Source organism: Papio anubis, chromosome 13 (genome assembly GCF_008728515.1).
Source record: "Papio anubis isolate 15944 chromosome 13, Panubis1.0, whole genome shotgun sequence".
NCBI classification, from domain to species: Eukaryota; Metazoa; Chordata; class Mammalia; order Primates; family Cercopithecidae; genus Papio; species Papio anubis.
Window position 1 is genome coordinate 29,118,913 of NC_044988.1, and position 12,332 is coordinate 29,131,244.

Consider the following 12,332-nt stretch of genomic DNA (forward strand, 5'->3'; position numbering starts at 1 on the left):
CCTAGGTTCAAGCCATTCTCCTGCCTCAGCCTCCCGATTAGCTGGGATTATAGGCGCCCACCACCACGCCAGGTTAATTTTTGGTATTTTTAGTAGAGCTGGGGTTTCTCTATGTTGGCCAGGCTGGTTTCGAACTCCTGAACTCGTGATCTGCCCACCTCAGCTTCCCAAAGTGCCGAGATTACAGGCGTGACCCACCGCACCTGGCCAGCAACAGATTTTTAACGGAGATTAAATGGACTCCTTTTGGAAGAAGATGCCATTTAGGACTTTCATAGCTAAAGAGAAGTCAATGCCTAGCTTCAAAGATTCAAAGGACAGGCTGACCCTCTTGTTAGAGGCTAAAGCAGCTGGTGACTTCAAGTTGAAGCCAATAGTCATTTACCATCCTGAAAATCCTAGGGCCGTTAAGAATTATGCTAAATCTCCTCTGCCTGTTTTCTATAATAAAGCCTAGATGACAGCACATCTATTTACAGCATGGTTTACTGTTTACAGCATGGCTTATTTTAAGCCCACCATTGAGATCTACTGCTTAGGAAAAAAAAAGATTCCTTCAAAATATTATTGCTTATTGACAACGCACCTGATCATCCAAGAGCTGTGATGGAGATGTACAAGGAGATTAATGTTGTTTTCATGCCTGCTAACACAACATCCATTCTGCAGCCCATTGATCGAGGAGTAACTTTGACTTTCAAGTCTTATTTAAGAAATATATTTCATAAGGCTATAGCTGCCATAGACAGTGATTCCTCTGATGGATCTGGGCAAAGTAAATTGAAAACCTTCTGGAAAGGATTCATCATTCTAGATGCCATTAAGAACATTTGTGATTCATGGGAGATCAAAATATCAACATGAATAGGAGTTTGAAAGATGATTCCAGCCCTCACAGATGATTTTAAGGGATTCCAGACTTCAGTGGAAGAAATAACTGCAGATGTGATGGAAACAGCAAGAGAACTAGAATTAGAAGGGGAGTCTGAAGATGTGACTCAATTCCTGCAATCTCATAAGAAAATTTTAACTAATGAGAAGTTGTTTCTTAGGGACGGGTAAAAAAAACGTGGTTTCTTGAGATGGAATCTACTCCTGGTGAAGACGCTATGAACACTGTCAAAATGACAACAAAGGATTTAAAATATGACAGGAGTTTAATTGATAAAGCAGGGTTTGAGAGGACTGACTCCAATTTTGAAAGAAGTTATACTGTGGGTAAAATGCTATCGAATAGCATCATGTGCTAAAGAGACATCTTTTATGAAAGGGAGAGTCAACTAATGCAGCAAACTGCATTATTATCTTATGAAATTGCCACAGCCACCCCAACCTTCAGTAACCACTACCCTGATTGGTCAGCACCCTAAATTGTAGCAAGACCCTCTACCAGCAAAAAGATTATGACTTGCTGAAAGCTGAGATGATTGTTAGCATTTTTTAGCAATAAATATTTTTAATTAAGGTATGTTTTTTAGACAATTCTATTACACATTTAACAGACTACAGTATAGTATAAACACAGTCTTTTTTTTTTTTTAAAGAGATGGGGTCTCATGCTGTCATCCAGGCTGGAGTGCAGTGGTACAATCACGACTCACTGCAGCCTGAAACTCCTGAGCTCAAGTGATCCTCCCAAGTAACTGGCACTACAGGCAAAACGTATAACTTTTATATCCAATGGGAAACAAAAACATGTGTGTTACTCACTCTATTGTGATATTCAGTTTACTGTAGTGATGTGGAACTAAGCCCACAATATTCCTGTGGTATGGCTGTACAGTATAAGAATCACCTGAAGAGTTTATTAAAACAGCTTGCTGGACCCCCTCCCTTAGAGATTCAGATTCAGTAGATCTGGGTTGGAGGTCAAGAATTTGTGTTTCTTTCTTTTTTTTTTTTTTTTGAGATGGAGTCTCGCTCTGTAGCCCAGGCTGGAGTGCAGTGGCCAGATCTCAGCTCACTGCAAGCTCCGCCTCCCGGGTTCACGCCATTCTCCTGCCTCAGCCTCCTGAGTAGCTGGGACTACAGGCGCCCGCCACCTCGCCCAGCTAGTTTTTTGTATTTTTTAGTAGAGACGGGGTTTCACCGTGTTAGCCAGGATGGTCTCGATCTCCTGACCTCGTGATCCGCCCATCTCACCCTCCCAAAGTGCTGGGATTACAGGCTTGAGCCACTGCGCCCGGCCAAGAATTTGCGTTTCTAACAAGCTCCCAGCTGAGGCTGAGGCTGCCGGCCATTCAACATACTACCAAGTAGCACTGGCATAGAGAGATCCCCGGAATAAAATTTACCTACTTGTGTGTGTGTGTATGTGTGTGTGTGTGTGTGTATATATGCATATACATATATAGACAGTCTTGCTCTGTGGCCCAGACTGGAGTGCAGTGGTGTGATCTCGGCTCACTGCAACCTCCGCCTCCCAGCTTTCAAGCATTCTCATGCCTTAGCCTCCTGAGTAGCTGGGATTACGGCCTGCGCCACACCACCTGGCTAGTTTTTGCATTTTCAGTAGAGATTGGATTTCACCATGTTGGCTAGGCTGGTGTTGAACTCCTGGCCTCAAGGGATCCACCTGCCTTGGCCTCCCAACGTGCTGGGATTACAGGTATGAGCCACCATGCCCAGCCCCTATTTGTATATCACAATAGTGAGATGACTACTTTTCAACTTTCTTCTTTGTATTTTTTAGGTATTTAAATTTTTTTTACAATGAATGTTCCATCTTTACCCAAACAATAACATCATTATTGTAAAGAAAGTTAAAAGCAAGAAACATTAACATTTTTTACAACTACATTTTGTAGAAAAGCTTTCTCTGTGACCTTTAGTTTTTCTTTCTTCCTCTGAAAAGCTGAATCGTGTTTAATTAAACTCTCTCAAAAGTATCGAGTTTTTGTCTACAAAGTGGCAAAACTGGCTATGATGAAATAAACTGATATTTGCTATTTCTAATAAAAAGCATACAATATATTTTTCTTTCTTACCAGATTCAAATAATATTTAACACCAACATATTAGTCCAAGTCCTATCATCACTCAGATTTATCAGAAAGGTATGAAAAACCTATGCCTACTATAAGGACCAAAATAGCCTAATTCAATACTACTTTGTAAACATGGGGATGATGTTATTATGTAATTGTTTTAAGTACAATAACCACTGATCACATCTGAACCCTCAGGATACTTCAGTATTTCTTTTGGACAACTATGACCTGTTAGTAAATTACCCCCAAATACTTTAATGGAGTTTCACAAATTGCCCTAATGCCAGAGACCCAGATTTAAAAAATAGTAATAATGGTATGGGTGAGATTCACAGAACAAGCACTAACTGTTATGCAAACTGAAAATAAAGATTTTATCTAAAAGTTATTTGGGGAAAATAAGCAGATTTTATCAAGAATTGGAGCTTGGTAAGAAGGTAACAGAAACCATTGTTAGAAACAGGTTGACTCTGTAGCTTTCCATAGTAGAGTTTAGAGTTTCTTGTCATGATTCCCTTATCAATGCAGTCTAATAACTACTTACACAGCACTTACATTGTATTAGGTATTATAAGTAATCTACAGATGATTTAAAGTATATGGGAGGATGTGCATAGGTTATAGGCAAATACTACACCATTTTATACAAGGGACTTGAACATTCATAGATTTTGGTATCCTCAGAGGTCCTGGAACTAATATCCCATGGATGCCAAGGGACAACTGTACTCAGAGGTAGAACGTCTCTGCTTTTCCTACATGTCCTATTTTTAACAACTTCTGTTCTTACAAATAATCCTAAGTCAATCAATAAAACTTCAAATTCTATTAACAGCTTAAAAGTACCAAGCAATACTGTGATCATTCATTCATCTGCCAGAGAAGATGACAACCGAGTACTTTTCCTCTTTTAAACCAAAAAAAGTTTTAACCCTAAGGAAAGCTTTAATACTCATTTTAGATATTCCTCTAATACATCTATTTATAATATATCACAGAACTATATTCTGGTTATTAATAATCTCACTTCTTACCAGGATCTGCTAATCCAGTGGTCTCTAACAGTATGTAATCAAATTTCCCCTTCTTCTGCATCAAATTCTCAATGGCTCTAAGGCCACTGTCCCTGGAGAATACCAAAACATAATTTACAGTTGATTACCTAAATATTTTGAAGTGATTATTATACACATTTTAAAACATATTCAACAACTCGAGACAAAAGTATCCTTAGGAATGTGAAAATTTAACTCACTACTAACCTAACAAAATGTCTGTCCCATATTTACCAGTGAGAAAACAATAGATGCATATATATAATAGGTAAAAAGAAATCATATACATAATAATACTTTATTAAAATTAAAAGCAGAGGAAACTTTATCTGACCAAGTCAGTATCTTTTTATAGCTTCATGAAATTTTAAAAAACCAATATTCAAAATAATGATAAAATTTATTAACTATAGTAGTTTAATATAATAGCTAAAGGGACACTGATATTATATACCACTTAATTCTATTTTGCATTAGGATACAAGGTTTTAATCTCCCTTTTTTCTTATTTTATCAAAAGTGAAGGAAAATACTTAATAGATTACATTTTGGTTGTTTAAGAGTCTGTTATAATTTCATCCTTGCCAATACATTTGAAACAAAGTCAAATACCTAGGGGGGTAAATGATGCCGAAGAGATTTAATTCACCAGAATACACAAAATTAACAATACAAGCAATCATTTTTATAATTCATTCAACAAATACTTGAGTGCTACTATGTGTTGGGTAACTCTTATAGGGTCTATGGTAGACTAGTGAACAGACACTGTTCTTGGAAACTTAACTAGTGGAACATAATGTAAGGTTTTTCTCTTTTTTGACAGTCATTTACTTTTTGTTTTTATAAGGTTGAACACTTGGGAATATGACCGATGACGTATTAATTCAGAATAATCATTTTTTACATAGGAGACTTTCATGCACTAGAGATTAATTAAATAAGCCCTGACATCAAAAGCAATAAAAACTCAATAAAAGGACCAAAACATTTGAGCAGATAGAAAAGACAGCAAGAAACACTTTAAGAAAATGCTTCCTAATAAGTTTATTTTCTATAAACTTTCTACTTGTTAAAAAATACAATGAAGCAAACTGTGTAAATTCAGTTAAATTACTCAAGAAAATTAAAGCTGGAAATATAATCTAAACATTTCTAGTAAACCACAGACATAGTAAACACATTCCTCACTTCACTGAACAGCAGAGGCAACCGTTCCTAAGTTCCAGCCACTCTTCATAGAGCTCTCCACCTTGGCTGACAGCTAAGGATTTCTCCAGTGCACTTCCTAGAATAATTAACAAACAGCACTCTTTACCTTATGTTCATTAGCCAACAAAAAACAAAGATAAGGATAACTCAGTAATGGAGATCCTAAAGCAGAAACAGAATTTTATAACATATTTTTTCATTTTATTCATGCAGTCTCGAATCTAAATTACAGTACACTATTTTAGCTTTTATTTAAGATGACTTAAGCCCTTAAAAAGACACATCCTAAACTGATAAACATACCTACTTTCTTCTCAGGCCTCTTACTTGGCCACCCCCATTTCTTAATAAAGTAGCTATCTTGAAGGCATTTTATTCTTGTTCAGGGTAAACTTTCTAAATAAACTAGTATGTTTTATATACTGGACTTTGTATGCCCTTCAACCTCTTAAGAGGTTTATCTTTTTCTTTTCACTCTTCTAAATTGTTTCTGTTAGACAAATGGCTGAATATTCCCAATGAGTAAAAACCCCTAGTTCATCTTGAGGAAGGTTTTTGGCCAGTGTATCATGTGCTCATTTAAAAATTAAACTTATAGGGAGGCCGAGGCAGGCGGATCACGAGGTCAGGAGATGGAGATCATCCTGGATAACACGGTGAAACCCCGTCTCTACTAAAATTACAAAAAATTAGCCGGGCATGGTGGGGGGTGCCTGTAGTCTCAGCTACTTGGGAGGCTGAGGCAGGAGAATAGCGTGAACCCGGGAGGCGAAGCATGCAATGAGCTGAGATCGCTGGCACCACTACACTCCAGCCTGGGCGACAGAGCGAGACTCCAAAAAAAAAAAAGAAAATTAAACTGATAGGCCGGGTGCCGTGGCTCACGCCTGTAATTCCAGCACTTTGGGAGGCCGAGGCGGGCAGATCATCTGAGGTCAGGAGTTCGAGACCAGCCTAGCCAACATGGGGAAACCCCATGTCTACTAAAAATACAGAAATTAGCCAGACGTGGTGGCGGGTGCCTGTAGTCCCAGCTACTGGGGAGGCTGCGACAGGAGAACTGTTTGAACCCGGGAGGCGGAGGTTGCAGTGAGCCAAGACTGTGCCACTGCACTCCAGCCTGGGCAACAGCTTGGGTGACAGAGCGAGACTCCCCAATCTCAAAAAAAAAAAAAATTGAACTTTTAGTTAAATTCACATATTTTCCTAGCCATACTTACTTAAGAAAGAATAAACTATATTTGAAATGCTTGTTATCTATAAGAATTATTTTAAATGTTTTACTTTTCCTCTAATAAAGAAATATACCAAACGGTGAAGAGTTCTAAAAGTCCAGTAAGCAAATGAGCCCCCATAAAATTGAGTAGTTTTACACTTCCATAGTTTTTATCATATTTCAGCTAGGTATTAATAAAGAGCTTCTAAAGGGGTTGCTACAGAATTCAGACTACATACAAAACATTAATGAAACATGAAGGAAAGTGTTAAGAATGCCGTGAAAAATAAAATTGCGAAAATGATCCAGGAAAAAATAAAGAAAATAGTAAGAATAAATGTAATCAGTGTGCAATAGGTTATTTAATAAGATGATGGAAAAAAACAGTCTGTTATTAGAAATCTCAGGATTTTTGCCTAAAAAGCACTTTTCTCTATAGTTTATTAAAACTAGAAATCGAATATAACAGGTTTCCCATCCTGTTCATAAAACCTAGCTTTTTTACTTTTTACAACTGAAAAAAATAGTACGTTTTAAAAGAAATTGTTTAATAGATATTGTTTTTTGGCTAGAAGTGAGCTTTGATTACAATTCATACTTATGAAGAAAAACTCCTATAAAGATAATAGAAGTATTGTGTCTAGCACTATTTTTTTAACTACAGTTTAATATTTGAGTTGAGAAGCTAAGCACACTTATTTTCACAGATAATTTAAGATACATGAGCATAAAGACCATATGTTTATCTTATTTTTAAAATCTTGAGTTTTAACTGCATTGCAGATAATAAACATTAAACAAAGTAAACTTAGAAGCATTTTCAATTATTTTTCATGAGTTGCAATAAAGTCCATACAGAAGTGTCTTTCTAGTTCCTAAAAAAAACATTTTTTGGCTGGGCGTGGTGGCTCATGCCTATAATCCCAGCACTTTGGGAGGCTGAGGCAGGCAGATTATGAGTCCAGGAGCTCAAGACCATCCTGGACAACATGGTGAAACCCCATCTCTACTAAAAATACAAAAATTATCTGGGTGTGGTGGCGCGCGCCTGTAATCCCAGCTACTCGGGAGGCTGAGGCAGGACAATCACTTGAACCCAGGAGACAGAGGTGGCAGTGAGCTGAGACTGTGCCACTGCACTCCAGCCTGGCGACACAGAGAGACTCCATCTCAAAAATAAAAATAAAAAATAAAAAAACCGTTTTTTCATACGTCTAGATTTTTACTTCTGGAGTCATTTATTTCATGTAAAAATCTAGTTTAATTCTATTAATAAGAATTCCAAAGTTACACAAAATAAAATTTTATTAAAACTAATTTCAGTATTTTCAACCCATATAAATCTTAACAGAAATTAATCTAATTTTTCCAAAGCTATCCACATCAGTATAATACCTTGCATTTTCATTTTTAAACATGGAATATCAACTCACCAGAGGAAGAAAGTCACATAAAATCTTGCAACATGACATTTATTGAACTTTACTTACCTTCCCCAAATTCATTTAAAATGACTGCTACTCTTTTACTATGTTGCTCTGTCAAAATATAGTTCAGAAGTGTTGTCTTCCCAGCACCTACAAAACATTTTTTGTAAATAAAAAATTCAAAATAATTTTAAAGATATGAAAAAGATATAAAGAATCCTAATGTTTTTGAGAATTTGCATGCTATTTTTCATATATTATTTAAGTACAGTATAGAACATCCTAGAGGATAAGATTAAAGCACCCTTTGAAACCTATTGCAAAATACTTTATGTAGACATACAATTTTATAAATATTTACAAATACTCCTACAAGTTGAAACAGTTTCTTCAACCTAGCCTAACGTTTCCTAAAATTTACACACAATGATCTTTTATTTATAATGACCTTTTATTTCAACATTAACCAGAGGCAAATTCAGGCTGAGTATATGGCTACTTATAGTATGCTTTAAACAATCTATAAAAGTTTTTATGAGATAAGAAATAGAGGCAGGTAGTGTCAACAACGGACAGAATGTTCAGTAAAGATAAATTCATAGAGCTATACCAACTTTATCCAGCAGGTGGCATGTGAAACCTAATATGTCAATCTTGAGTAGAAGAGTCTTGTGAACCATACACACTAAAGTTCATAGAGGAAAAAAATAAAACCCTAACTGCATAGTATTGTAGTTCAATTGTATGACTATATCATTTCTTTATCTTTTTTTGTTGGACATCATTTCCAGTCTTTTACTATTACAGTGCTGCTAAAAACTTTTACATGTTGGTGATATACATGTCTTCTGAAATATATTAAGTTTTCTAGTATACAACTAGATCTTCCTATAACTAGGAAGATTTTACGAAGTATTAGGGTATTAATATCTTTGAGGTCATATTCCTTTCAAAGCTTTTTAAGAGATGGAGGCTTACATTTAGAGTACTTTAGGAGGCTCAACATCACAAAAGTATGAAGTATAGAATGGAAGAGAGAGACTTTGGGCAATGAGAAAAATCTTAAAATCAGTCCAAGATTGAGACAGAGGCCCTGAACATGAGAGTTTCACATGGCACTGATGTGAAAACTGAAAGGAAAGGGTGAACGTAAGAAATCTCCTAAGAGAAGACTTATTAGGGCTTTTTAACCATATTATGAAGAAAAACACTTTAAGACATAGTTCATTCATTCCAAGGTTTCTAATATGTAACAGATTTATGCTGGGCCTTGTGAAAAAGTGAACAAGACAGCCTCTGCCTTCACAGAGCTTAGAAATATCAAGGGAAGCGGGGAATGGAGGGAAATTCAGTGAATAAGGAGGCAATTCTGTCACAGGATGACATATTCAATAGGAGATGTACGAAATGCTACGGAGAACCTAAAAGGGACATCTAGCCAGAGGAGTCACAGTAAAAAAGTACCTATTCCAAGGGGCAAAAATACTTGGCACCTTTGAAGTAACATTAGTTCATTGTGCAGGGCCAATTTGGCAGGCTGGAAAGGTTAGCAAGATCCAGATCCTACAGGTCCTTGTAATTCATGTTAAGGAATTTGAACTTTAACCCATATGGACGCCACAGAAAGGTGTGACGCAATCGGACCGACATCAAGATTATTAAGGCTAATTAAGGCAAGGAATAAATTAAAGGTCAACAAGACTCCAGATTAGTCAGGAGGCTTTTAGAGTATTCCAAATGGTTGGGATCACAGGAGCAGGATTTGGGGGGATGGTAACGGATGAAGTTTCAGACATGTTAAGCTTTAAGTTGTAGGACATCAAAATAGAAATTACACAGATGTGTAGCTAAAGATGGACAAAAGGGGAAGGAGGAGGGAGCCTTAAAAAGAAGCCAGAGAAGCAGGTGGAAAAATCAGAAGAAAAATGTAATAGAAGTCAACGGAACAGTGCTTCAAAAAGGGAAAATGGTCAGTGATAGGAGTGAAACTATCCCTAGATTCAGCAACAGGTTTGCTGGTATTAGTCCTCACTCCTGAGCTTCAGATCATTTTCTCCAATGATCAGCTGATCTACCGGTGAGCAACACATGGGAAAGGCCCGAGGGGCACGTTTGAAATACATTGTTTTGGACAAGAAATTTGTTCATCTTCTCAGTAGAGCAGCCTCTGAATAACTGGGGCAATGCCAAAAATCCATTCCTTTATGAAATTACTTTCGAGCAAAAAACGGGAATAAACTTACAGTCTACAAAGTTAAAAAAAAAAAAAAAGTTCGTATTTTTACATAAAAGGTCATGAGGTGGCCCAAGTCCGTACCTGTCTCTAGCAACACCTAGGAATATTATTTCTCTGAAACAGTACCATTGTATTTACATTTCTTAACTTTTTTCAAACTTTTAATACAGTCATATATTTGTTCTAGGCCTTTTATTTAACAGTAAGGTTTAAAAATATATTTCTCAAACTTTTCCAGTAAGAAATTTCTACTGTAAGTGCATAAATCGCCCTTCACGAAACTACCAGGTTCACAAACTTGTGGTTTCGAGTATCCCTGTACACTCATAAACGTTCTTAGTTTGAGAAATAGTCTTGGAGGACAGAGATTTTATTCTTACTTCCTATGCAGCGGTTTACAAACAGACCTCAAAAAAATAAAAAAATAAAAAAAGGTGTTTGAGATAGGAGCACTTCCCGCTAACTGGCTGGAGGACTTTGGCTCGTGGGGAAGCGGAATCTACTGAGGAAAGCCCCACATGTCGGGCATTTTACACACGGGACGTCCTTTAATGGCAATAGGTAGGTGGTTCCGGCCCTATTTCACAGGTGACAGGTATTTTTGCCATTTTCAGGTGAGGTGGATGAGCGTCAGGAAAGTAAGATAGCTTGCTAAGAGGTCACAGAGATAATCAGGGGGGCGTGTCTGAGCTTCAAAGCCTTGTTTCAAAGGCTAATTTCGATCTCACTTGAGACGTGGGAATCTAACGCAGAGGGGACCGGGCATCACTAAACTCCCAAGATGAGAGGGAACCCATACCAGGAGCAAGTGACCCAGCCCCTACCTCAAAGCCATTTGCTCTTGATCATGAGGCCCCAATGCCTCAGGAGAAGAGGCACCGGCAGCCCCCAAAATCCCAGGACACCAGAGTTCACGGCATTTTGTGACCGGGATGGTTAGTTACCTAAATACCCGGTGATAATTGTGACTGGGATCTTGGCGCCGAGGCCAGACTTTTCCTCCTCCTCGCTTTGCTTCGTCTCAATGGGAACCAATTCAGGACAATCTTCCTCCGCAGGATCCTCTTCCTCATCCACAGATCCGACAGTCGGTAACATTCCGGCCTACAGCACGTCCGTACCTCCGCTGAACCGCTGGGACCAACACTTCATACCGCAGCCGCGCACGCCCAGCACGCCACTCCAGGCCTGGCCCGGGCGTGACGTCATCACACCGCGACGCTAGTTGATCCCGCCCCGATTACCTGGGCTCTGGACAAGAACTGCCTCTTCCCTTAGCCGCACCCCCCAGGGAGGTGGTCTCTCCCCGACGGAAGCTGGACACGCCCCTGGGCGTGTTCTGTAAACCTGAGCGACGCTGCGGAGAGTCCTTAGGGCGCACTGACCACCTGTCTGAAGGTGTCACAGGCGCCTATAGCCTTAATAAGCTACTGGCTGTGGGTAGGGCTGAGGCCAGCCTGCTGGAAATCTGGAGTGGGTAGCCTGACCTAACCAGTTCCCACAGGGCGTAGACTTTATCAACCTGACCTTTTAGTCTCGTTTTAAAAAAAAAAGTTTTAATTCATAGGGGAAAGAATGGAAGATTATAACATTACAATTTTAATTGTAATTTTTATACCTGAAGGATAACCAGTGACACTTTTTTCTTTTTTTATTATTACATATTATATAGGTAATTCCAAATTTTTGGTATTCATGCATCACTTTTATTTACTTTTTTCTCATTATTTATTTGGATCTCAGGTAACCTAAGTTCATTAATTATATCTGCTGGTTAATGACACTCCCATTACTAATCCATAGTAGCCCTCCTTTCTAATATAAATTTATAGTGAACTTCTTTGATCTGATCCCTAACCTAGAACATTACCAGTGAGTTACATGTACCTGCGTGCACCAACCCTGCTTCCAATCCACAGCCTGTCCTGTAAGATAGTAACAACAATCATGAATTGGTTTTGGATTGCCAATCATTCCGTCTTTTCTTTTTAGTTTTATCACATATATCACGTATGTACTTAGATAATATGTTGTTTAATTTTGGGTGTTTTTGAACTTCATAAAATTATCCATATACTATATAAACTCCTGAGGCTTGCTATATCTTTCAGCATCACTGCTGTCTTGTATTCTATTGTGTGGCTACAGGGCAATTTATTCATTTCCTCTCAATTGTTCGAGGTTTTGCTCTTATGA

General features: G+C 38.0%; 1 protein-coding gene across 8 annotated transcripts in view; it reads right to left on the reverse strand.

Moving 5' to 3' along the window:
• The window catches only part of LOC101021457 (COBW domain-containing protein 3), a 53,716-nt gene extending 41,934 nt beyond the window's left edge, over nucleotides 1-11,782 (reverse strand). For all 8 annotated transcript variants that reach the window (XM_031654156.1, XM_031654155.1, XM_031654154.1 and 5 more), the window contains exons 1-4: nucleotides 11,081-11,782; nucleotides 7,964-8,050; nucleotides 5,237-5,333; nucleotides 4,025-4,116 (exon numbers count right to left, since the gene is read on the reverse strand). Coding sequence is in view for 7 of the 8 variants with exons in the window: in XM_031654155.1 (XP_031510015.1) it covers nucleotides 4,025-4,116; nucleotides 5,237-5,333; nucleotides 7,964-8,050; nucleotides 11,081-11,234 (430 nt within the window). In the remaining variant the exon portion in view is untranslated. The remainder of the gene's footprint in view (nucleotides 1-4,024; nucleotides 4,117-5,236; nucleotides 5,334-7,963; nucleotides 8,051-11,080) is intronic.
• Nucleotides 11,783-12,332: the final 550 nt, after the last annotated feature.